The sequence below is a fragment of the Vipera berus genome (genome assembly GCF_964194415.1).
Source record: "Vipera berus genome assembly, chromosome: 2".
NCBI lineage: Eukaryota > Metazoa > Chordata > Lepidosauria > Squamata > Viperidae > Vipera > Vipera berus.
In genome coordinates, this window is record NC_138203.1 from 264,283,004 (window position 1) to 264,309,836 (window position 26,833).

General features: G+C 41.5%; 2 protein-coding genes across 2 annotated transcripts in view; one reads left to right on the forward strand and one right to left on the reverse strand.

The window, feature by feature from the left end:
- The window catches only part of TADA3 (transcriptional adaptor 3), a 701,258-nt gene that overhangs the window by 649,744 nt on the left and 24,681 nt on the right, over positions 1–26,833 (forward strand). The window lies entirely within an intron of this gene.
- Positions 1–26,833, reverse strand: part of PLXNB1 (plexin B1) — a 136,027-nt gene that overhangs the window by 98,092 nt on the left and 11,102 nt on the right. The window contains exon 2 of the mRNA XM_081319087.1: positions 407–1,532. Coding sequence (XP_081175213.1) covers positions 407–1,525 — 1,119 coding nt within the window. The 5' untranslated portion in view covers positions 1,526–1,532. The remainder of the gene's footprint in view (positions 1–406; positions 1,533–26,833) is intronic.

Here is a 26,833-nt window from a genome sequence, read left to right on the forward strand (position 1 = left end):
GGTCACGAGGGATCATCAGCTTGAAAAACAATATGACTGGGAATTATGGGAAAACCTGAAGGACAAATTGCCTGGGAATTCCATTCAAAACCATTTGAATTACATGCATGGGAAATACGCAAAGTGAGATCCCCAAAGGCCAATATGTTCTACTATTTTTTTTTATCAGAGAAAATATTAGGTTGTTCAAAGGTCACGCATCAAACAAATAGGTAAGTCTTTAGAAGAAAACGGCAATGCATTCAAACCTTTAACGTAATTGATATAACAAATTGCCTGTGGGCCCTGACTTTTGGTACACCCTGTGTAGATTTACATCCATGTGCAATAAATGTGATGTCGTAAACCACCGAGAGTCACTTAGATCGAGATGGGTGGTGTAGAAATTTAATAAAAGGACACTTACTGCTGAGAGCTGGACACAGCTAGAGCTGACATCATATTCAATGTAGGCCACCTCCCTGCCATCCTCCATTTTCCCATCCTTGGTATAACAAAGGTCCCTGGTCTGAGTTATGAAGTGATCTACGTCCTCCATGGGATAAACACAGAGTGCAGATTCCTCACTCAACTTCCCCAAAGAAGCCTGCCAGGCAGAAAAAGTCACAAAAAGTGCATCTCCCACGTGTCCTTCTCCCCTTGCCTGTGCCACGTAGGCTGCCTGCAAGAGGCTATAGCTCTTCGTTTGGCTCCTGCAGACCAAGGGCAGCTCCACATAGGAGTAATAGTGGGCGTCGTCCAGACAGATCCGGGAAATGTACGTCTTGTATTCCCGGGACTGCGACTTGAGATCACGCCGGTAGAACAGGAAATAGACACTGGAACCATGAGTGAACGACTTGATAAAATGGTGGCTATATTCGGAGAGTCGACCCACAGCCAACTTGGCTGTTTCCTCGTAGGAGAAGATGGAGTGGGAGTCGGGCCCCGGCACCTCTCCTGGGTGGGCCCTGAGATTGCGAGTTGTGATGGGAGGGATGCTGCCTCCCACACCCCGACTGGTGTATCCTCGGCCAACAAAGAGAAGTGGCACATTTTCTCTGGAGTAACCTATCAGCCCCACGGTGGAAATATTGGGGTCATTGGCTACCACATATTGAGTGTCTCCTGGTGTCCGGGGTTGGAAGAGGACATGTTTAATGAAGCCAAGACTCCTCTTCTCACAGATTCCCTGCCACACACTGCCACAAACAATGAGTTCCTTCTCCAGCGAGTTGATCAGTAGGAGTTTGATGTAGTTGTCGGTCTCCAGAGCTTGGGGACAATCCGGCTTGAAAATAGGAGGAAGACAATCCTTGCTGTCCAAGATCGGGCCCATGGAAACCGCTTCTTCTAACACAAGGTTTGGGGTCAACTGGAAAAGGAAGTTTGTAGCCCCCAGATACAAAGTTCCTGAATCGGGATCCATAATCAAGTGAATAAATCTGGTGGCATTGTGTGAAAAGGTGGGGTACCGTCGTTCCTGTGGAATTGCTGGTCCCAGGAAACATAGAACAGGGAGAAGGAATGTCCCCAGAGGCATCATACTTATCCTACAAGAGAGAAGATGGCAGAGGTAAGGTTATTTTTTCTGAAATTTTCATAACACAAAGAGGCGGTGAGATTGATTTTTTTATATATATTCCGTTTTGCATTTCCAAAAACAAAGGAGATTATGCTCATTCGTAAGTTTTTAATGTATTATCTGCCATCTCCTTGGAGATAAAGCTCCTTTGGGCATTTTAAAAGGAAAGAAGAATATAAATGTAATCAATACAATTTACTAGATATAAATGTAATTATCACTGCTACACTCTAGGCCCTAAAGCACAATTATTTCAACGCTGGAGGATTAAAACCATACCACGTGCAATTCTTATCTTGCAGCAGTAATTCAAACAGATTATAATGTTCAAATCTAACTACATCCTCCATATATTGGAGCAAAATAATCAATAGGAAAGAGTAATTGTCAAACCATATGCAGCTTTTTTTTTCTTGAAAAAAATCAGAATCACAGATTTACCTCCTATTCCCAACTCCTAATGTGTGCATCTAGTAATTAGTCCTGCATGGAGTTAGAGAAGTTAAGAACAAAAGCTGAAGCACACTCATATATTAATATTTGCACATTTTCTTTTGAAAGGGTGTATGGTATTGTACAGGTAGTAGTCCTTGACTTACAACAGTTCACTTAGTGACAGTTCGAATTTACAACAGCACTAAAAAAAGTGACTTATGACCATTTTTCACACTTACGACGGCTGCAGCATCCCCATGGTCAGGGGATCAAAATTCAGACGCTTGGCAACTGATTCATATTTATAACTGTTGCAGTGTCCTAGGATCACAGGATCACCTTTTGCGACCTTCTAACAAGCAGAGTCAATAGGGAAGCCAGTTTCACTTAACAACCGTGTCACTAACTTAACATCTGCCATGATTCACTTAACAACTGTGAGAGGAAATGTGGTAGAATGGGGCAAAACTCACTTAGAAAATGTCTCACTTAACAATGGAAATTTTGGGCTGAATTGTGGAAGACTACCTGTAGGCATATTTTATTTATTCTAAATATAGGAAAAAATATAGGAAGAAAATCACATAATTTCACAGCCTAATTTTAGAAAGAGTACAACAATGATGCAAAAGAATCATTTGGTATAAGCAGGGGTAGGCAACCTTGGCTCTTTTATGACTCATGGACTTCAACTCCCAGAATTCCTGAGCCAGCTGAGGGGAAAGGGAGAGGTTTCCAAGCTTAGCTGTGCTGGCTCAGGAATTCTGGGAGTTGAAGTCCACGAGTCATAAAAGAGTCAAGGTTGCCTACCCCAGTATAGTGGTTAAGGTGCTGGTCTAGAAATCAGGAGATTGTGAGTTCCAGTTTCCGCCCTAGGCAGAAAAGCCAGCTGGGTAATTTTGGACCAATCATTCTTTCTCAGCCCAACCTACCTCACAGGGTTGTTGTTGCAGAGAAAATAAGGGAAGAAGGAGTATTATGTATGTTCACTTCTTTGCATTACTTATAAAGTAACAAAGGCAGGATTAAAAAAAACAAATAAAACAATAAAACAAACCCAATTAAAACATAATTAACTTATGTGTCACTTTTTTTCAGCTCAACCGACCTTATAGGATTGTTGTTGTGGGGAAAATAGAAGGAGAAAGAAGTATTCTATATGTTTGCCACCTTGAGTTACTTATAAAATAATAAAGGCAGGACAAAAATGTAATAAATAAGTAAGTAGATAAAATTCATAAACTCATTTTTATTATTTTCCCTCTGATTACAAGATACTTTTTCTCTCGTTAAAGCAACATACATTCCACTAATAATATCTAAACTTCCCGTATAAACAGGAAGGATAAGAGCCAATAAAATCTAAATCCAACTAGCCACCAGTTAATCTTTACTGATTACAGCCAAGGAGTCTTGAAGTAAAATTTGCAAAGCCAATGAAAATATAGAGAAACCAGGGTGGTCTTGCTCCACATCTATTGTTCCCCTCCCCCTCCCCCTCGACTTTGCCTCTGCTAGCTAGGGCTGATGGGAATTGAAGTCCAACATCTTGAGAGCCACAAAATGGTTGTATGAGACCACATAACGGTTGGATTTATACAATAAATTAAACACAATAAAGCAGGAAAAAAATGCTCTGTCCATATAACAAGCTGTGTCTGAAAAGTTGCTCTAATATAGGATCGTGACTGCATTCTCAAAAAGTGGGTCACGACACACACACACACATCCTAGGAATTGCAAGCAATTTAGAGGGGACACAATTAAAAGAATTGGCTTGCACAAACAAAGCAGCAGCGTTGTCAAAACTCATTTAGGGCTTTGCCCTCAACTTTGCCTGCATAGGCTTCTAGTGTGTGTTGCAGTACTGCAAAGTTTGAGAATACAAAAACTATTTTTTTAAAAAGTATTAGAATTGTCTGGTATGCTTATTTCTTGGCCAGCTCTAGTCCCAATGAAATCATGCCTTCTGCTCATGAAAGAATCACACACAGTCATTTTAACTTTAAAGGGGTTTAAAGTTTGATAATCCCTATCCTGATCTGATAGCCTAGTTCACACAATACCTTACGACAATCCTTGGATTCACACAGCTCACTGATTAGAGAAACTATCTAATCTCACTTCACTCTAATTTAGTACAGAAAGTCTTCAACTTACAACCAGTTAGGAGCAGAATTCCCGTTGTTGAGCAAGTCATTCAGTCACACCCAATTTTATGGCCTGTTTTGCCACAGTTGTTAAGTGAATCACTGCAGTTACATAGTCATTAAGCGAACCCGGCTTTCCTCATTGACTTTGCTTGTTGAAAGCCAGCTGGGGAGGTCAAAAGGGGCATCGCATGGCCCCAGAACCTTCCAACCACCCCGCAAAATACAGCACCTGAATTTTGGTCACATGACCATGGGGATGCTGTAGGGGTCGTCAGTGTGAGGACTGGTAATAAGTGACTTTTTTCAGTGCCACTGCAACTTTAAACTTTCACTAAGTCGAGGACTACCTGCATGTTGTGCAAACCCATCCACTAAGTCAGCTTTCTATTAATGACCAAAAGATAAAAAAGAGAAATAATAGACTCTACTGAATAAGAAAGCAATTTGCTCAGAGACGGGGCTTGTCAGAGAAGGGCGGGAACAAAAAAGAAGGCTTCCCAGAAAGAAAGAAACTTGGGGCTCTCGACCCTCCAGGTTTTGCAAAAAAAATGCGTCTGGCAGACAAGAGTTTCAGGCTTTCGCAAGGGAACAACGCCACCTACCCTCCCCATTCTTAATCCATCACTATGGGAACTGCCCATCAAGGCATGAAGGGTCAACGTCCCCAGGACGGTGAAAGAAAAGTCCAGGCTCAAGTCCCAGTGGGAATGCCTCCTGGTGCAGCCAACACACTTAGCTTTTTCACACACTCAGCTTGGCGAGGAGAACAAGCTCCATCAAAAAGAGGCTGGACACAGCTTTCCACAGGCTGATGTGGAACAGGCTGTCCATGCCAGGCCTCTTTCTTTCAAGTCGTTTCACTGAATCACTAATAAATGAAATGAAATGTCCGCTAATAAATGAAAGCTTTCAGTTCAGAAGAAATTCATGAATATTTCCAACCCTCCCCCCCCCCACCTCCAACGGGAACATTAATACCTAAGCTTCTGAGATCTACTTGACAGGGTTGTGGAGTCCAAAATAGAGCTTCCGAGCATGTGGGACCATTAATGTAGCATGTATATTCAGCTTTTTAAAGCAGCCGTGTCTTTTCAGAGACCTGCACAACTGTAGCAGCTGAAGATGTTGCTGCTTCAAAAGAATTGCAACCTGGGGTTCCATTCATATTCTTCAAGATGAAACTACAAGGCATTGCACACCAAAACAACTAGATATAAGGACAGTTTCCGCCCCGCCCCCCCATCCCATCACTCTGCTAAACAGCTAATTCCCACAACACTGTTGTGCCCTGAGGTGTCAAACCACCTAGTAGGGCTGTATTACTATTATCCTTCTCAATCTTTCACTATTGCCGATTTCCTGAGCTTCTTATGACTGTAACTTTGTTGTTTGTATCTTATGATTTATGTTCTGTTTTTAGTGTCCTATTATGATTTACGTTGATTGCTTATTTAGCATCCTATGACTATCACTGAGTGTTGTATCTTATGATTTATGATGATTGTATTTTCTGACTATGATCATGATTTATCACTTGTTGCTTGTATGTACGGTACACTTATGCACCGGAGACAAATTCCTTGGGTGTCCAATCACACTTGTCCAATAAAGAATTCTATTCTATTCTCTTGTCTCAACGCCATGAAATATTTTTATGGAATTTAATTCTGAAATACTTCTTGGGCCTGTACAACATCTATGAAATTTAAGATATAAGTTAATATTGAATTATTCTGGGCCCAGGTTTTGCAACGTGAAACAGTTTAAATGCTGCATCATGGAAAATGCAGCAGAGATACTGGACACCCACTTCTTCCCCACAATACAACTAAACAAAGGCAATTTTACAAACTTCCTTCATGCTTAAAGACAGCTTTGCCTGAGGTGTAAATGGCTGTTCTTTGAGAAAATCAAATCTCAAATCCTTTGGGGGCTCAGATAACTAGTTTCACTATCCTTTCCTCTGTCCATTCTGTCCACACAGCAATCATTGAAATTCCTGGCAACAATACAATAACTGGGTAAATCCAGTGGTGGGATTCAGCTGGTTCGCAGCAGTTCGGCAGAACCAGTAGCTAATTTTTTGTTGCCCAGGCCCAGAGTGGACTTCCGGAAGCGGCATCCACACAGAGAACCGGTTGTTCACATATTTGAATACCACCACTGGGTAATTCACATAATATATTTCTACAAAAACTGCTTTGGAACTTCTAGGCAGATGTCAAAATTACTTAATTGACAAAAATAAAATAATAAAGAAAAAAGCTTTATATTAGCACAGAGCAGGTACTGAGTGAAAGGGCATATCCCAATAGAAATTCCATGCACTTCTATGTTCCCCTTGCTGTACAGGAAAACCACACTTAATGACTGTCCCTTTTAGTGACCATTACAACAGTACTGAAAAAGTAACTTTATCACCAGTCCTCACATTTATAATTGTCGCAGTATTCCGGTGGGTCCTTGTAATCACCATTTGCATGTTTTACAAACGGCTTCCAACAGGCAGAGCAGTAAAATCTAGTCATGCGGTCATGTGAGGTCTGACTTAGTAACTGTCTGTGATTCACTTAATGACCACAGGGAAAGTGAGCCCATCATAGTCATGTGATGGTGATGTTACACTTAATGTTCAGGTCACTTACCGACATAGTTGCCAGCCCCAATTGTGTTTGCTAAGTGAGGCTGGCCTGAATGTTCTTCTTCTGTCCATTTTTTAATATCCCGCAAAGTGTGGGATCGATTCAGAGCCTTCTACATATGCTGGCTGAGGAATTCTGGGAGTTGAAGTCCACAAGTCATAAAAGGGCCAGGTTTGAAGACCCCTGTTCTACATCAAAATTGGGTATCCCTATTTTAGGAGCCAGGGAGTCTCTGTTAGTCCTTCGCCATTGGATTAAAATTTTCCTCTGTTTTCCACCTTCCTTCGTGTATTCCACAAGCTGAACACAATTTATTTGAACCAGTCTTGCCTACAGTATCTTCCTCGTTTTATTATTTAATTGGAGCAGGGGGGTGCGGTGTATTTTGTAGTTCTTTTAAAGGACGTTAATTCTGCATTGCAGTGACTCTACTTGTTGGAAGGATAAGGTAGTTTAATTAACCTATCAACCAATCTTCATTTTTAGAAGAAGCACATATGGGAGATGCACACTTAGTCTGGACCCAGACTCAGCTAGATATAAATAGACTTTGAATTATATTCTTAAATCTCCCTTAGCCAGATATTTTAATGGGCCAAACCTGTATTTCTCAGAAAATAAGCCAGAATACAGGTAGTCCTCGACTTACAACAGTTTATTTAGTGACCATTCAAAGTTACAACGGCACTCAAAAGAGTGACTTATGACCGTTTTTCACAATTCTGACCTTTGTAGTATCCCCACGATGTGATCAAAATTCAAATGCTTGGCAATTGACTCATGCTTATGACTGTTATGGTGTCCCAAAATCATGTGATCCCCTTTGGCAACCTTTTGACGAGCAAAATCAATGCGGAAGACAGATTCACTTAACAACGGTGTTACTAACTTGTCAACTGCGGTGATTCACTTAACAACTGTGGCAAGAAAATTCGTAAAATGGGGCAAACCTCACTTAACGAATGTCTCACATTAGCAACAGAAATTTGGGGCTCAATTGTGTTTGTAAGTTCGTAGGTCACCTGTTCGTCCTTTAAGACACCTTTGTGCTGAAATATCAAGGAAGGGAACAGGGTGCGCCGATTTATTTATTTTAACAAGTAGCATTTTGTTAAGCTCTAAAATTCAGCTCCATGGGTTTGTTTTAGATAAGCAAGCAAGATAACAAAATGCTCATGCTCACTGAAGCCAGGCTGGCACGCTGCCTTGCAGCTCCCATACACTGAGTCACATCACACACCATGATGAGTTGACTCAAACAGAGGGTCTTTTGTTCAGAGGGGATATTCTCCCAAGTATATTAGAGTTTTCCCTCCTTACAAAGCCACCGGGGATCCCCCACTTGTGTGAAATTCCCAGCTACTCTGCACTGAGGTCATGGTGATGGGAAGTGGAAGGAGAGACGGAGATGCATTCATAATAGCCAAATATTGAGGAGTCCCTGTTTACAGTACACCAACCCTGACCCTTCTTTGGAAAGACAGATACTGAAGCTGAAGCTCAAATACTTTGGCCACCTAATGAGAAGAGAGGACTCACTGGAAAAGACTCTGATCTTGGGAAAGATGGAAGGCAAAAAGAAAAAGGGAGGGCAGAGGAGGAGATGGCTAGCTAGACAGTGTCATTGACCCAATGGGCATGAGTTTGGGTGGACTCCAGGAGGCAGTGGAGGACAGGGAGCCTGGTGTGCTATGATCCATGGCATTGCCGAGGGTCCAACACGACTTAGCAACTGAACAATAACAACAACCCTTTGAAGAAAAGATGGCTTGTGAGTGATGCCCTCCACATGTACCTAGGTGATTTTCCTGAAGCTTTAAGAAGCAAATAGTTACGTTAATGCTTCAGGAACTATTTTCATTCCTTAGGTTTCCCCCGCTCCCCCAAAACAAGCAAAAAATCTCTTAGATCCACTCACTTAAATCTATCATGTCTTCTAAGCAACAGCGCAAAATGCTGCAGACACAGACAGAGAGGTGGGGATATGAATATAGGTAACACAGCAATTGCACTTAAGACTTATATGGCGCTTCACAGTGCTTTACATCCCTCTCTAAGCGGTTTACAGAGTCAGCACACTGCCCCCAATAATCTGGGTCTCATTTTACCAACCTCAGAACGGCGGAAGGCTGAGTCAATCTTGATTCGAACTGTCGAATTGCTGGCAATCAGCAGCCAACAGAATTAGCCTACAATTCTGCATTCTAATCACTGCGCCACCACGGCTCTTGTCATCTATCTTTTCTTCCGGGTGAATGGGACGATCTTTAATTTGTTAAGGAGAAGCGAAGCTACAGAAGGAGTGTCACCCAAAGGGTTACCAAGTCCAGCAACATTTCCCTTCTCCAGGTGGCTAAGATATTAAGTTTTCCTATATTCCAATCCTTTCTGTAACCAGCTCTGCAGGTGGCGTAAATTCCAATGGCTGATTTAAACACGTAATATGTAAGTTCGGCTATGTCAGATGAACCCAGATAACTGAAATCAAGCTAATCTCTGAGATAGCCGCCTTCCCTTCATCCTTCTTTGCCCTCTTTTCCCCATATGAATTCTCATTATGAACTAGCATTAGCTGCATTGTTTTTTTTAAAAAAGGAAATTGTTACCAAAACGATGATCCTGGGTGCGAGATCACATGGCTGCAATGCTACCTTCTGAGTTCATAGAATTTCCACGAGGTTTTGCTAAGCTCTACTGATGGGCTTTGAGGGAAAACAATTAAACCACTTTTCTTCTTTCTTCCTCTTGGAGCTGGGCTGAACTGGAGGGATCTTGGTATAAAGCAGGGGTCCTCAAACTTGGCCACTTGAAGACTTATGGACTTCAACTCCCAGAATCCCCCAGCCAGAATTCTGGGAGTTGAAGTCCACAAGTCTTAAAGTGGCCACGTTTGAGGACCCCTGGTATAAAGGAACAGAGAGAACAGGATGTGTCAGGAGTTGAGTCTGACTGGTACACAGGTAGTCCTCGACTTACAACAGTTCATTTAGTGACAGTTAAAAGTTGCATCAGCACTGCAAAAGTGACCTGTGGCCATTTTTCACACTTATGACCACTGCAGCATCCCCATGGTCACGTGATCAAAATTTGGACGGTTGGGCAACTGACTATGACGGTTGCTGTGTCCCGGAGTCATGTAATTGGCTTTTGTGACCTTACAAGCACAGTCAATGGGGAATCCAGATTCACATAACAATCCATGTTACTAACTTAACAACGGCAGAGATTCACCTAACAGCTGGGGCAGGAAAGGTTGTAAAATGCAGCAAAATTCACTAAACAATTAGCAACAGAAATGTTGGGCTCAAAATGTTGGACTACCTGTATTACCTCTGACAGACAGATTTGGAAAGAGAGCAGCCAAGTTAGTGGATTCTCCTTAACACTCTAATAAATTGTATGGCAACGAGGCTAAATTGAAGTTTCCAAATCCTTTTATACTGTTTTCTAAGTTCCTTTAATCTACCAGCACCCATAATTGTGAACACACAACAAGGTGGATTGTCCACAATTATTTAGAAAGCATTATTAACAAGTTCAAACAGCTGGAGACAGAAAATGTCTCCTACCTTTAAAGAAGTAATTATCCTCTGTAATTCCACAGCATTAATAGCTACCTGTGAAGGTTTCAAAGCAGGTACTTTGCAAATGCCTACCTCATCAACAATGTAGAAAGAAAAACAGTCACAAATATTTGACAGAATTAAAGATGCTTAAACGTTTAGCTCTGGCAGAGGGCAAAGCAGCAGAAAATGAGAGGGGATGACATGATAGGGACCCTGGCCAAGAAGGAAGTACACAAAGTAGAGACAATAAAGACTGGGGGGAAAATGGAGAAAAGAGGATGTGATGGAAGATATAAAATATGAAAGGTCACAGTATTGCTGCTTATTCTGACAGGAAACATATTTTCCACAAACTCAGACGATTACAACACAAAGAAGCTTTGGATAAACAACCAAAAGCTCATCGAATTGCCGTAAATGGAACTGGCGTGGGCTGCAAATCACCAGAAGGCCCAAATTGGTTGGCCTCCTATTGTATAGAAGGATCCCATAATCCCATTGTCCCCAGCACTCATTTAAAAAAATCACTTCGGAAATGGACTTGAACTTATGGACTTGTGTTTCATGATCAGGAGTTCGTTTATATTTTCTTGAAGCATGAAGCAGGCCTGGACGACAATTCTGCCCTAAGAGCCTGCCTGCAATGATGAGTACGGTCTCCATATCCAGGTAGTCCTCGACTTACAACAGTTCTTTTAGTGACTATTCAAAGTTACAACGGCACAGAAAAAAGTGACTTACAACTGTTTTTCAGTTACGACCTTTGAAGCATCCCCGTGGTCATGTGATCAGAATTCAGACGCTCGGCAACTGGTTCACATTTAGGACGGCTGCTGTGTCCCAAGGCCATGCGATCCCCTTTTGTGACCTTCTGACAAGCAAAGTCAATGGGGAAGCCAGATTCGCTTAATAATTGGCTTCCTAATTTATCAACTTCAGTGATTCACTTAACAACGGTGGCAAGAAAGGTTGTAAAATGGGGCAAACCTCAGTTAACAAATGTCTCACCTAACAACAGAAATTTGGGGGGTCAGTTGTGGCCATAAGTCGAAGATTACCTTTATTAGGAAACGCAGCCAAAATAGGTCCTGCCAGGTTGGAGGCTTGGGCAGACCCAACATCCCCTTCACTTAGCACACACAACCTTGTATCACGCAATCATAGACATGCAAACACACAGCCTAAGAAAAGAATATAAGAAGCGTCCTGGTAGATTAACTCTGGGGTCCTTCTGCTCATATGTTTCTTTGCCCATGTCACAGCTTCATGACTAATGTGGGACTAGAACTTCCAGTTTCCTAGTTTCTTGCCTGGTGCCTTAACTACTACACTGGTTCAGCTGTGATCTTCTGTATGCTAAGCATCTGTTCCACTGGTATCTCACCACAGCTGGGCAACTCCTTGTTTTGTACTTTCTTCATTCCCCAAAGTGCAGTTTCTAATGTGTGTAGAACATGATTTTGCTGAGCCAAATGAAAGTGAACTAAAGATGGAGCAAATCTTGGTTAATAGCATAGTACCAACAGAATAGAAAAACTGTCACTCAGGATTGAACAGATTAGTAAGTATTCTGTAGGTAATTTTTAATTTTTTAATTTTTTAAATTTTTTTTATTAGATTTATATACCGCCCTTTCCCGAAGGACTCAGGGCGGTTTACAGGGCATTTTAACATATAAACTATTTTAACATATAAACTAACATATAAACTATTTGTTTAATGCTTTGTTGCCCTACATAGTTTTCAGCTGCTCTGATAATCCCAGCATCATAATAGCTAGATGAAAGGGATAGTGATGAATAATCTACATATCCATCTGCAAATGCTTTTGGAATTTGTTAATCTGCATACTGGCTCCAGTGACCCTGAATTTTTCTCCTCTTGTGTATTCATCATTGGGGTGGTTTTTGTATGTGTGCATTGTGTGTTTGTGTGTATGGTATGTTTGAAAAGATTAACTTCAATAATTTCTCCTTTGGAGTATTCATTAATTATTCTTCATCAGGAAGATAATACTGTACAGTTTATTTTTATTTATTGTCCCCAAGGAAATTTCCCACCCTACACTGCTAAAATACCACTCCCACATTCACTGTATTTAATCTGAACCGCAACAGAAGGCGATGAAGGATTAATTACTTCTGCCAGAGAAGCCTGTATCACTTGTCAGGGAACACTGGAGCTACAAAGGAGACTTGTTGAGCTACTTCTGATTAATTTTATTTTAAAACTGGAATATACATTAATTGGTAATGGTTTGCCCTTTTCTGCCGCCTTTCTGCCCAAGAGGCAAAATGGGGAGAATTTACACATTCCTCTCACTTCTTCATCCTCTCACTTCTTCATCACTCACTTCACCTAATCTCAGCTCTGCATTAAATGACTGATCTAATTTCTCTTCTATTATCTCCTCGATCAACCTCTCTTGTGCCCTAAATACATAAAGCAACAGAGTGTAATGCTCCCCTTCCAAACTAGGTTTTAGTTAATAATCACAATAATATCTGATGAGAGAAACAAATCACAGACTGATGTCAGCTCTTTAGCATAATCTTTCACAACTCACTTCCCTCCAGATATCTTGAAATTGTGTGTGTGTGTGTGTGTGTGTGTGCGCGCGCGCGTGTATACACACACATATATACATATATTTTATATTTTTTATATTTTTTATTTTTATTACATTTATATCCCGCCCTTCTCCGAAGACTCAGGGCGGCTTACAAGCTTAGCAGTAGCCTTCATTCTATGTATATGCCTGCTTATTAGGGCATTTGAAGGCTGTTGGCTTGGTTCTGTTCTTTCTCTTCTTAAAAAAAGGTTTTTCTATTAAATGTTCTAAAGAAAAGGAGCAAGAAAAAGGAAAAGAAGAAAAAAGCAAAAAAAATGAAAAGGAAAGGAAAAAAAGCAAAAACAGAAGGAGAAAGTAGATAAGGGACTTTATGGGCACAGAATTAGGTTAAAATTTTCAATACTTCATTAATTAGTTTATGTAACAATGGACTATATTGTTTTAAAAACTGCTTAACTTCAGGTACTTTATGAATTTCAACAGTAATGTAAATCATAAACTAAGATTAAGAATTACAGTAATTTCTGTCTGAGATATAAAGACTGTATGTTTTTAAAAATCCAGATCATTGTCATCTCCAGCAATTATATAGAGACATTTTCTCCATGACAATCTGTCGTTAACCTGCTCTTTCAGGCCTCCCAATGGTGCAATCATAGCCACTGTGTCCATCCATTTTGCTTCTGTGGATGAGCTCTGGTGGCGCAGTGGTTAGAATGCAGTACTGCTGGCTGCCTGCACTTCGGCAGTTCGATTCTCACCGGCTCAAGGTTGACTCAGCCTTCCATCCTTCCAAGGTCGGTAAAATTAAGACCTCGATTGTTCGGGGCCATATGCTGACTCTGTAAACCCACTTAGAGAGGGCTGTAAAGCACTGTGAAGTGGTATATAAATCTAGGTGCTATTCTGGTTGTCCTCTTCTTCTCTTTCCTTCTGCGTTTTCCAGGATTAGAGCCTTTTCTAAAGAACTTGGTCTTCAGATATTGTGTCTGAAATAGAATAATTTAAGCCTTGTTATTTGTTCCTCAAGTGAGAACTCTGATTTGTTTGATGAACCATTGGTTTGTTTTCTTGGCTGTCCACAATTTCTTAGAAGTCTTCTCCATGACCAAAGCTTCTTGATTGCTTGTTCCTTTTATTATTGTGGGTTGTTCCTAAAAGGCAGAAGCTATCCACTACTTTGCTATCTTCATTTGTCGATTCTAAGGCTGGTTGGTTTTACTTGTTATCATTAGTTTGATCTTCTTTATATTTAATTTTAGTCCAGATTTTTCACTGCACTGCTTTTGTTACCAGAATGTGCAGATAGCAATAGCAGTAGCAGTAGCATTTAGACTTATATATTGCCTCATAGTGCTTTATAACCCATTCTAAGAGGTTTACAGAGTCAGTATACACCCCACCCCACCGCAACAATTTGGGTCCTCAATTTACCAACCTCAGAAGAATGGAAGGCTGAGTCAACCTTGAGCCCGCCAGGATCAAACTCCAGGATGTGGCCAGTGTCAGATCCTTTGCATTTTTCATTATCAGGATAGTGTCATCAGCTTAGCACAAGTTATTGATTTTCCCCCCTCCAATTTTAAGACCATGCTCATCTTCTTCCAATATAGGAGAAATTCCAGTGTTCCTATTTTTCTGCGCATATTCCACAGGTTGACTCGATCAACATAATCAAAGACTTTTCTATAATCAATGAAGCACACACTATACTGACTTCTCGTGGTATTTTTTGGCATTCTCAGTTATCCAGTGTGCATCAGCAATACTGTTTTGCTTTCCTCAGCTTTTTCTAAAGCCAGCGTGAACATCTGGCATCTCTTTTTCCACGTAGGGCTCTAATCTGTGCTGGATGATCCTAAGTATTATTTTACTAGCATGTGAAATAAAGATATTTCAGATCTAGTACAAGCCCATATAGTATTATAATCCCAAAATAATTACCAAATTGAGTTAAATTCTGTGTCGGATTTACTTTGATTCTATTTTCTAAAGGGGCTTATAGACCTTCATTTTTGAAAGAGAGCACGTATTTCTTTGCATATCTCAGCGATATATTTAATATATTTTTGATGTATTTTGGTACCTAAAAATTCCTGGCTAAGATAAGCATGTATTATTACCTCTGAGTTCAGGTAATCTTCACTTAACAACCACATGTTCAACAACCATTCAAAACTGCAATGGTGCTGAACAAGTGGTACTTATGACTGGCTCTCCAGGTTCTGGCTTTCCCAGCATCTCCACTGTAATGTGACTGTGATATGGGCACTTGGCAACCAGCTCCACTCACAATTACAGCATCCCACATTCTCATGATCACTATTTGCAATCTTCCCTGCTGGCTTCCTATAAGCAAAGTCAAGGGGAAAGCCAGTAGTAGCTTGCACACTGCTCAGACTGGCAGCAGCCACCTTTGGCCCCACCATGCTTGAATTGTGACTTGCCTTACCTACTGGCCTGTGATCCTTGCTTAAAGATGGCAACAGTGCTGCGATTGCCATCGCTAAGGGATGCGGTCACGTGACATCATGCTTTACCACTGCAATTGCTTCGCGATGGAAATTCTCTAGGCCCAATTTCCCTCATTAATCAAGGACTACCTGTATACCTCCTAAATTGCAGCACTTGAAATAATGGATTTAAGTTACAAAGAAGGCACATTTTGATTAAAAACTGGGAAAGTAAATCCTAACAAGTGGAATCGACTAGAACCCACCAAAGGCTCTACTCTCTGAGATCAGATTACACGGAGCTACTGTCTTCTTGGTACTTGGATCACAGCTCTCTCTAAATACTGTGGAGGAGGAGGAGGAGGAGGAGGAGCAGGAGCAGGAGGAGCAGGAGGAATAATTCATACTTCTAAACTGCCTAACTCCAATGATGAGCAGCTTAACAAATACAAAAAATAAAATACACCCTAAAATCCAAAAGGCATCACCCGCTGGAGGAAGCAGTGACCAATTCTTTCCCTATACCAGTAAAGATAAAACAGATGAAGAGGCTCCCCAATTACCCCCAGTCACTCCAGCTTGAGGGAAAACCTTTGTTTTAAATGCTCTTTTAATACCTCTCTGGGGGTAGATGGTTCAATCAGGCAGATCCCATTAACAGAAAAAAGCCAACTTTCTGAGCCCTGCTGGGTGACACTGCTTAATTGACAAGACCAGGAGTGAGCCAATTCAGGCAAAAATTCACCAGGTTAATTCATGGCTGGATGAGCCCTGATCAGTGGACCACATGCAGCCTCTGCACCTTTTTGCTGGAGACCATGATCACCCCACAGCCTCCAGGGTCAGCTACCAATTTACAGCAGTATATTTTTTATTTTATTTTTATTTTTTGCTATGCTGAGCTGTTTTTTAAGCCATCTGTTTTTAATGTTCATTTCTTTGACATTGTTCTCAGTATTACTTATTGCACATCTTACTACATTATATTGTTGTGATGTATTTGCAAAATTACTATGTTGCTTAGTGTATCATTGACAAAATAAGGAATTATAGCCTCTGTCGGCAAAATACTGGCAGGAGGGTGGTTCAGATGGAGTATGTGGTGCTGCCCTGGGAGAGTCCTTGTTCTTTTGATAAAGTTCAGCTGTCATTTTGCCAGGCCTCCGGATTCCTAAGTGGACAACTATTCATTTCAAGGGTAAACCTTTCCCATTTGGAAAACTACCACTCAGGATGAGTAACTGCCATTTAGAATTTGACAATCTATTAATAGATGGCAAATAAAAAGCTTCCTGTCCCTAATAGGGCGTTCTCTGTGGGCGCGCCTGCCCTATGGAATCAGCTGCCAACGGAACTCCGGACTGCCCCCGACCTTCGTTCATTTCGCCCGGACCTAAAAACCTGGCACTTTGAGCTATCTGGTCTGGACTGAGGGGTTTAATGTTTTTAAATTGTGATTTAATTTTTGCGGCTAGACTTAATTTAATTTTATTTTAATTTTATATTGGATTGTTTTTAAATTTTGCCTTGTAAACCGCCCTGAGTCCTTTGGGAATAGGGCGGTATATAAACCGAATAAATAAATAAATAAATAAATAATAACGTACTGCTGAGAGATGTCAAAACTCTTTACCTTTTATTTCTCAGTGCAGACAATATTATATTATTATTATTATTATTATTATTATTATTATTATTATTATTATTAGTTAAATTTATATACCGCCCTTCTCCCGAGGGACTGCAGTTCAGCATAACTGAATTACAGAAAAAGAAGCGAACAACAGGGGTGACCTTTTGCATCTCCAATTTCATTAAATGAGACTTGTTTAAAAATCACAAACTTGCATGGATCTGTTCAATCACTTATCTTAAGGAGGCAGTTTTATGAAAGAGCTTAGTTCATCCAAAGCACTAAAATAACAGTAGTTTGAGAAGTTTTAACCACCTGGACCAGGGGTGGGGAACCTTAGCTCTTTTATGACTCGTGGACTTCAACTCCCAGAATTCCTGAGCCAGCCATGCTGAGGGGAAAGGCAGAGGTTTTCAAGCGGAGCCATGCTGGCTGAGGAATTCTGGGAATTGAAGTCCACAAGTCATAAAAGAGCCAAGGTTCCCCACCCGTGACCTAGACTTATGACCAAAATTGGAATCAGAATTTCCACTGCCAAGTAAGATGGTTGTTAAGTGAACCACGCCTGATTTTACAACCTTTTTTGCCATGATCGTTAAGCGAATCACTGCAGTTAAGTTAATCATGAGGTCATTAAGCAAACCTGCCTTCCCCCATTGACTTCGCTTGTCAGAAGCCGGCTGGGAAGGTTGTAAATGGCGATCACATGACCCAGGGCACTGCAGCTATCACAAATACACGTTGGCTGCTATGTGCCCAAATTTTGAGCATGTAACCATGGGAATGCTGTAACTGTCATTAAGTGTGAGTACCAGCTGTAAATTATTTCTTCAGTGCTGCGTTTTAACTTTGAACTGTCACTAAACGAATGGTTGTAAATCAAGGACTACCTGTATTTTAATTCACATTATCTGTCCATTTTCACAGGGGTGTGGGCTCCCTAAGCCAAACAGGAGGTTATCCCAACATAGGGAACAAACACTTCAAACATTCAACATCTAACGAAACCTGCTGCCTTTAATATATAGTGTTCAGTGTTGGGTCTTTGAGTCTGCCATCCCATCCAGCACGGCAGGCCAGGCTGGCTGAGCCTGTGGGGAGCTACAATTTAATACATCTGGTGAACATCAGGCTAAGGAGGACCATGCTACAAAGACTTACAGTATTCCTTCCCTAACGTAACAGCAGGCAATCTAAATTTAGCCCCTGGGTATATCCAAAATATACCCAAGAATCTAAAAATGTTTTCTTACTCCTGGGATTTCTTGTTACTCATACTAATATTATGAGAGGGCAATTAGACAATAGAACCAACTGTATTAGCTAGAAAAGGCCTGGCTTCTCGCAAGAAGCTCAAGCAAAAGGACTCACTTTCTTTAACCCGGTGGATTCCAGATGTGCTGAATCCCAGTAGAAGTCCCAAATTGTACCCTAATGTCTTTATCAAGCAGACGCATCATAAATACTGTGTGTAGTTGAGTGCACAATCAATCTACATTTCCCAGTTTAATTCTTAGCACTTCTGATTAAAACTGAACTGTGCAGCTCCTTTTAGCCTATGAAGTGCTATCTATCGCCTTGCCTTTGAGCATGGTGAATCCAGTTCCTGAATTCTGTTGCATTTCAGCAGCACCTTTGGCGTGCGTGCGTGTGTGTGTTTGTGTGCACGCATGCAAGAAAAGCAGAACTGAAGTCTCACCACTTAGTGCTTGTATTCAAAGAGGCAGGGCTTGGATTGTATTACCACGATTGCCCTGTGGCCTTTTTTCCAACCACCCCACGTTTCTGCTTACACAGAAATTTAATTAAACCCATTCAGTTAATTGGATATACAGATCTCCATTTGCTGAACAATTTTCCCTTTCTTTTCACAAATTAGAGGCAGCTTTTGAAGGGGCCTGAGTAAAGTCCAGGGGCTTCAGGTTACCTCTCCACCCCAGTTTAAAGAATCTGGTAGAAGATAAAGGGAAATAAACTTGACTTAAACCATGGAGAATGTATGCTTGAGGCAGAGAGCACATGCAAGGGGAAGTGAATGGCGTGACATCTTTTAAAGCAAGTTATTATGAATGCAGAGGCCTGTTTTATTTACAACTTTCTTGGTTCTGATAGACATGTCAGTTATTACACCTGTGGTTCTTGGCTCATATGCCAGTTTGGCCACACGCAAGATGTGTGATGGGGCGCTTGTTCCATTTTTTTAATTATTTTTTTTGGCAGACGCCTATAAAACACCAAACCCTAGCAAAATTACACACCAAAATGTGGGTGACTCATTCCGGTGTAACAGCTTGTGTGTGAATCTGGGGTTGTGTAATTTAGCCATTGTTTAAACAGCTTTTCTAATAGACAAAGCCTTCAATTATTCCTTCTCCTTAGGGCCGGGAAGGAGCAGCTAAAATTTTGTAAGATATTTTGAAAAAGTATCTTCTCTAGTACACACATGCCCTGGGTGCTAAATATAGGAAAGCATCTTTTTCCCCCCCCATTAAAAGCGCAATTCACAAGCCGGGTTACACCTAAAGCCTCAGCTATGTAAGCAACAGGTCAGATGGAAAAATGTTCTTGAAATGTAGGTTTCAGAGAATGAATGGAGTGGGACCCTATTTTACAACAAGCAAGACAAGAAAACTTCCCACCACACAGGAAAAGCAATGTTAGGGAGAAGGATTTTTAGCCCCAACTTGTTCGCTCTTTGTGTGTTAAGGATTATCTCTGAAGGAATGTATTCTATCAGTTTGCAGTCTGAATAGAACAATCCAGGAACAGCTTTGCTACATGATCTCTTTGCAATGAATACTCCCTGGTTACAAGAGCCATATAATCCTTTAAAGCAATCTTCCCCAAGTTAGGGCCCTCCAATGTTCTGGACTGCACCCATCATCCTTGCATCTGGGAATGATGGGAATTGCAGTTCAACCCATATAGGTACCAGATGGTGAAGGCTATGTAGTGGATATAATTTAATATCACATAATATACACATTTTTGATAGAGCATTGGAGGAGGTAATGCCCAAACTTCATAATGCACAAAAGAGCAAGATCTGGGAATAAAAGAATGCAAGACCAACTGAAGACCACTTCTATATAATCTTGTTCTTTACACAAAAAAGAGCTCTGGTTTCAAGGCTGAGAAGGATTTTGATGTGGCTGAGAAAGACCTGGAGGATCCCCAGAACAGACCAACGAGAACCAAACAACTCCTAATGTGAAGGCTCAGATACATTTGTGTGCTACCCCAAAATACGAAGAATATCTAAAGTTGCATTTGTGATTTGTCAGACAAGGCAGGACACAAATGACACTGAATTCTTCCTGCTGTCCCCATATTCCATAATGTATTCCATGCTATCTTTTATCTAATCATAGCTTATTGAACAAGCTAAAACTGGTTGCATTCATAAAAGAAGTTAATCCATAAACATGGTTTAAAAAAAATGCAATGGCTCAGTTCACACAACCCATTACCAAACAAGCCACATGATCTGGTTCAGATGAAACACTACATTGTAGTTTAACCCAGTCATTCCCGATTTCTCATAGGTTCCCAACTTTCTTTGATTTGGTCGTAAAGGGTTTGGAAGCTCTCCTTCCTGTTTCATCCTAGTGGCTCCTTGCTGTGTCATCAGGAAAGACAGCTGTCTGAATGCAGCCCCTCTTTCTTTCAGCAACTTTCAAGATGCAAAGCCTCCAACCACTGAGGGGCAATTACCTTAAAGAAATCTCCAGTGATCAAGTCTCCAGATACTTGGGATCTTCCAGGATGATTCTGCTCAATGTTGCCCAGCTTATTACTGGGGCCAACGGGAGCCCCAATCCTTTGCTGCCCTATGGAAGGCCTCCCCTCCAGGATGGGTCAGACCCCAACTTTGACATGCTTTAAATGACTCTGAAAGACCCACCTTTCCATGAAAGCATCTCTCAGCCTTAATCCTAGCATTTAGGTCTGTTTTTTTTACTGAATATTTTGTGGCCATTATAAATTACCTTCCTTCCCTCCTTCCTCTCTCTCCCTCCCTTTTCTTCCTTCATCCCTCACTCCTTTTTCCTTCCTTCCTTCCTCTGATCATCCTCCCTTTTTTTCCTTCCTTCCTCCCTCCCTCCCTCCCTCCCTCCCTCCCTCCCTCCCTTTCTGAGAATAGCCATGTATTTTAACTGGGATTTTACTTATTCAGGGACGAATATATATTTTTTTAAATTTGTTTTTAACTTTTGTATTTTTGTTTTTAATCACCCTGTAAACCGCCCTGAGTCCTTCGGGAAAGGGCGGTATGTAAATGTAATAAAATAAATAAAATGTAGAAGTATTTTTTAATAAATAACACAAACGGACACATAGGAAAGGAAGGCTGAGAGATAGATAGCTGGGCCTTCCTCCGCTGCACATCCTCCAGCTGACAAAGATGAGGAGAGCCCTTCCTTTTCTCTCCCCTGCCACCATCCATAGCTGAGCCTATTTAATAAACCTTTATTCTCTTTATTGGTGAAAGAGAAGCAGGGGGGGGGGCTTTGCCTCAGTCTCTGGGTTGAGGGAGCTGATGGAGGAAACAGACGTTTCTCTTTGAATGATGACTGCCCGGGACAGGACAGGACTGAGCAGGGAAATTGGGGGAGAGGAGGTGAGGGGCAATCTACTGAGTGAGCCAGAATGGCAGTGTGGAAATGTGGCAACAATGCCAAGGGGGCAGCACCAAGCCAGGCATAAGAAGTAAACTTTTTTAATTTTTTTCCTAGGATAAAAAAAAAACATTTGGGGAGGTGAATTGCCTGTTGTGAGACTTACTGTACATGAAAACATTCTTGGACTTCCTCCATCAAAATGTCAGGCTGATTTTCAGTAGTTGTTGTTGGATGGACTCTGGGGGCCACAGAAAAGCAATCTGGCTGCCGGTGGAAGATCTGGAGCCTCCCAACAACTCCCCTTTGGCTAGATGAATCATATGTTTATATAACAGGTAATCCCCTGTTTCTGCTCATAGAAACATCACGTTGGCGCTCTCTCTCTCTCTCTCTCTCTCTCTCTCTCTCTCTCTCTCTCTCTCTCTCTCTCTCTCTCTCTCTCCTGTGCCTTGCATTACGGTCAAATCACCCCCTCCTCCTCCTCCCCCCCCCCGCACCCCATTTCCTAAAACACTGCTGTTCACTTTCCTCATCATGAGTACTCAAATCAGGAGGAGTCGGGCAGACCTTTTCATCTGATGAAAACACATAAGCTTTTGGAGCTGCAATTCATTTCATCAGATGCCCGGAGTGGCTAAACTGATGCAGGATTTGAGGTGGGCTGGAGGGGACAGAAGAGGAGAAGATCAAGTGATTATTGCATGTCACGCAGATTACAAGTGCCTCGTATATTGTCGATGATGGAGGAGTTGAGGAGTTGGATGGTGTGATAGTTAAGCAGTTGGACCAAGAAGCAGGAGATGAAGAGTTGCAGTCCCGCTTTAGGCAAGGAAGCTAGTTGGATGATTTGGGGGGGTCAGTCCCCCTTTCTCAGCAGGGCCCACCCCCCAGTTGGATGGAAAAAAATAGGAAGAGGGAACCTGATGTAAAAATAAAAGTAGGGTATGAATCCAATAAGGAAATAAATAATAATTGTAATAGAGTTACAAGGGACGCGGTGGCTCAGTGGGTTAGGACGCTGAGCTTGTCGATCAGAAGATCGGCAGTTTGGCGGGTCGAATCCCAAGTGCCGCGTAGCAGAGTGAGCGCCTGTTACTCGTCCCAGCTTCTGCCAACCTAGCAGTTCGAAAGCACATAAAAATGCAAGTAGAAAAATAGGGACCACTCCGGTGGGAAGGTAGCAACATTCTGTGCGCCTTTGGCGTCTAGTCATGCCGGTCACATGAACACGGAGATGTCCTCGGACAAGCGCTGGCTCTTTGGCTTTGAAACAGAGATGAGCACCGGCCCCTAGAGTCTGAAATGACTAGCACGCATGTGCGGTGGAACCTTTAACTTTTTAATAGAGTTACAATTAATGTCATAATACCGTTCAAACTTTACAACAGCACTGAAAAAAGTGACTTATGGCCGTTTCTCACATTAAAACTTTTGCAACATCCCCATGGTCACATGATCAGAATTCGGCCACTTGGCAACTGGCTCACATTTTTGACAACTGCAGTGTCCTGGAGTCATGTGATCACCTTTGGCAACCTTCTGACAAGCAAAGTCAATGGGGAAGCCTGATTCACTTTGCAACCATATTACTAACTTAACAGCTGCAGTGATTCATTTAACAACTGTGGCAAGATAACTGTCTCGCTTAGCAACAAAAAAAAATTGGGCTTAATTGTGGTCGCAAATCAAGGGCTATCTTATGTTAAAAACTCATTGTGTTTGTGGAGATGGTCCAAAACTTTTTGATGTACCTGAGTTTAATTTCTCACTCAATTCTGCTGGTAAAATTTGTTTGGTTGTTTTCTTATTATTATTATTTTAAGATCTGCAGTGGAATATCCTGGGAAGTTAAAATGCTCTGACATTATTTTTGTCCTGTTTCTAAATCCCTTAATTCTTTTGTACAAAGTTTGGTTTGTTGGACATTTGTAGAATTGAGCGGGACACAGCTGGCAGAGAAGGAATAGCCACTTTTAGATTACTGTATAAAAAAATAAGATTGACTCTCCAAACCAACACTCTGTTCACAGCACTTCTCAACTGTAACTAGCATACAAAAGCTCTAATAACAAAAGCACTGAAAGATCCACGCCAGGCAGCAGCATTGCCATGTGAAAGGGATATAAAGCGACAAGAAAACAACTTTGAACAAAGGTCCTGTGATACAGCAGAAGGAGGCTTTGCGGAAAGCTTTAAACATCCAATATTATTCAATATTTCAATTACATATTTGAACGGCCGGATGGAAAATATGCTGGCTGGATTCAGGAATGATTTGAGCCCAAGGAGGGAAATGTAAGAGACAGTGGACAAAGATAAAAAATAATGACCTCCATAACAAGCAAAAGGCTGAAAACTTGGCCTAATGCCAGAGAAAGGCTTATCCTCATTACACTATAGGGAACACCCTGTAGTCTTCTTAAAAGAAATTGAATTGTGCCAAATGTGCGAAGTCCAACTTCAAAAAAATTAACATGGGAAGGGAAGAAAAAAAAAGTTGAAAAATCTTCAATGGATAAATGAACTTTGAGTCAAATGCAATGATAACCACACTAAGGATGATGTAGGAACCTGTCCTGTGCCATCTTGGCATTATCCAGATGAGTTGGAACGGCAACTCTCAGATTGGGTTTGTATGCCATGCTAACCGTCATGTAAGCTTGTTTGGTTTGAACATAGTATGCACAATGTTATGGTTTAAATCCCAACCTATGTTCCACAATCATACTGCCAGGGTGTAAGAACAAAACTGAAAATAGGAAAAAAGGCTAAAATCTCTTGAGATTGGCCAACGTCGCATGAGATTTAGCATTTTTTTAATTTTTAAAAGTACAGGTAGTTCTTGACTTACAACAGTTCATTTAGTGGCCAAAAGCTACGACGACACTGGGGAAAAAAAACTTATGACCATTGCATCAACCCCTCTAGTGCCATGATCCAAATTCAGATGCTTGGCAACCGATTCATATTTATGATGGTTGCAGTGTCCCAGGGTCATGTGATCAGCTTTTGTGACCTTCTGACAAGCGAAGTCAGCAGGGACGCCAGATTCACTTAACAACCATATTGCTAACTTAACAAAGGATTCACTTAACAACTGTGGCAAGAAAAGTCGTAAAACTTAAAACAAACGTTTTACTTAGCAACATAAAAGTTGGGCTCAGTTGTGGTCGTAAGTCAAGGACTACCTGTAACGTTCATTTAATTTTTTTTTCCTTCTTCTTAGTGTTCTCCTGCAAGTGGAGGGTCCACTTTTTTCAGATCAACCTAGCGTGTGATCTATTGATTGCAACAGGAATTGACCAACCAGCTTCTCACCCAAGACTGACATCCTGGACTGAGAGAGAGGGACCAGCCCAAGTCACCCAGCCAGTTTACATGCCTAAGGTAGGGCTAGAAGTCACAGTTTTTTGGTTTCTAGTCCTCAAGGTCCCCAAATTCCAAATTTGTGGGTTTCAAAAATGTTAAAGGGGGGGATGCACTGTCTTATAAAAGCTTTCAGTGATAACATCACCAAACATAAATGAACATTTTTTTAAAAAAAAAGGCTGAGGAACCACTGCTAGTGCAATTTATGATATTAGTTTTACTCAATCGCCCTAACATACTATATCTAGAGGGCACCAAGTTGCTGACAGATATCCTCAATGATAACTTTTGAGCCTCTACAAGATTCTGTAGTGAACACTAAGTAAGTACCAAGCAAGAAATTAGACACTGGATAAAGATAATTGGAACAAAGATATTTTGAAAAAAAAATCATGAATTGAACTTTTTTAAAAAGCTCATCCTTTCTACAAGGTGCCAAGAGGCACACATTGGGCTGGTCCCCCTCTCCCAGTCCAGAACTTCAAGCTTGGGTTGGAATGTGTGCATTCTGGTGAGAGGGAAGTTCCCCAAGGATTGACTGCGGCACAAGGCCGAAAGCTCGGAAGACTAAACCTCTGGTCCCAGTGACCGACCCAGATTGGGTCCTGCAACATTACTGTATATATATCACCACATTCACATGGACCTTTAACCTCACTTGTTGTTGTTGTTAGTTGCGAAGTCGTGCCCGACCCATCGCGACCCCATGGACAACGTTCCTCCAGGCCTTCCTGTCCTCTACCATCTTCTGGAGTCCATTTAAGCTCACGCCTACTGCTTCAGTGACTCCATCCAGCCACCTCATTCTCTGTCGTCCCCTTCTTCTCTTGCCCTCAACCTTTCCCAGCATTAGGCTCTTCTCCAGTGAGTCCTTCCTTCTCATTAGGTGGCCAAAGTATTTGAGTTTCAGCTTCAGGATCTGGCCTTCTAAAGAGCAGTCAGGGTTGATCTCCTCTAGGACTGACCGGTTTGATCGCCTTGCAGTCCAAGGGACTCGCAGGAGTCTTCTCCAGCACCACAGTTCAAAGGCCTCAATTCTTTGGTGCTCAGCCTTTCTCATGGTCCAACTTTCACAGCCATACATTGCAACTGGGAAACCCATGGCCTTGACTATACGTTAACCTCACTACAACACTATAAATACTGTAGGCCAGTATCCCTCACTGCATTTAATAGTTGGTTAGGAATCTGAACTCAAAGTCTCTCCCATCCTGGCTGCTACACAAATTCTGTTTTATAATGCAAAAGAAAGCATCTGCTGTCTATTTCATTGACCAAAAAACAGCAAGGGATTCCTTTGCTGAACTAAAATTCCTGCAGCCCAGCCAGCATGACCAATAGTCAGCGATGCTTGTAGAGACTCTAGAAAGGGTACAGAGAAGACCAACAAAGATGATTGGGGGACTGGAGGCTAAAACATATAGGGAACGGTTGCTGGAATTGGGTATGTATAGTTTAACGAAGAAAAGAGTGAGGGGTGACATGATAGCAGTGTTCCAATATCTCAGGGGCTGCCACAAAGAAGAGGGAGTCAAGCTATTCTCCAAAGCACCTGAAAGCAGGACAAGAAGCAACGGATGGAAACTAGTCAAGGAGAGAAGCAACCTAGAACTAAGGAGAAACTTCCTGACAGTTAGAACAATTAACTAGTAGAACAACCTGCCTCCAGAGGCGGTGAATGCTCCAACACTGGAAGTTTTTAAGAAGAGACTGGACAGCCATTTGCCTGAAATGGTATAGGGTTTCCTGCCGGAGCAGAGGGTTGGACTAGATGACCTCCAAGGTCCCTTCCAACTTTTTTATTATTATTATTATTATTATTAT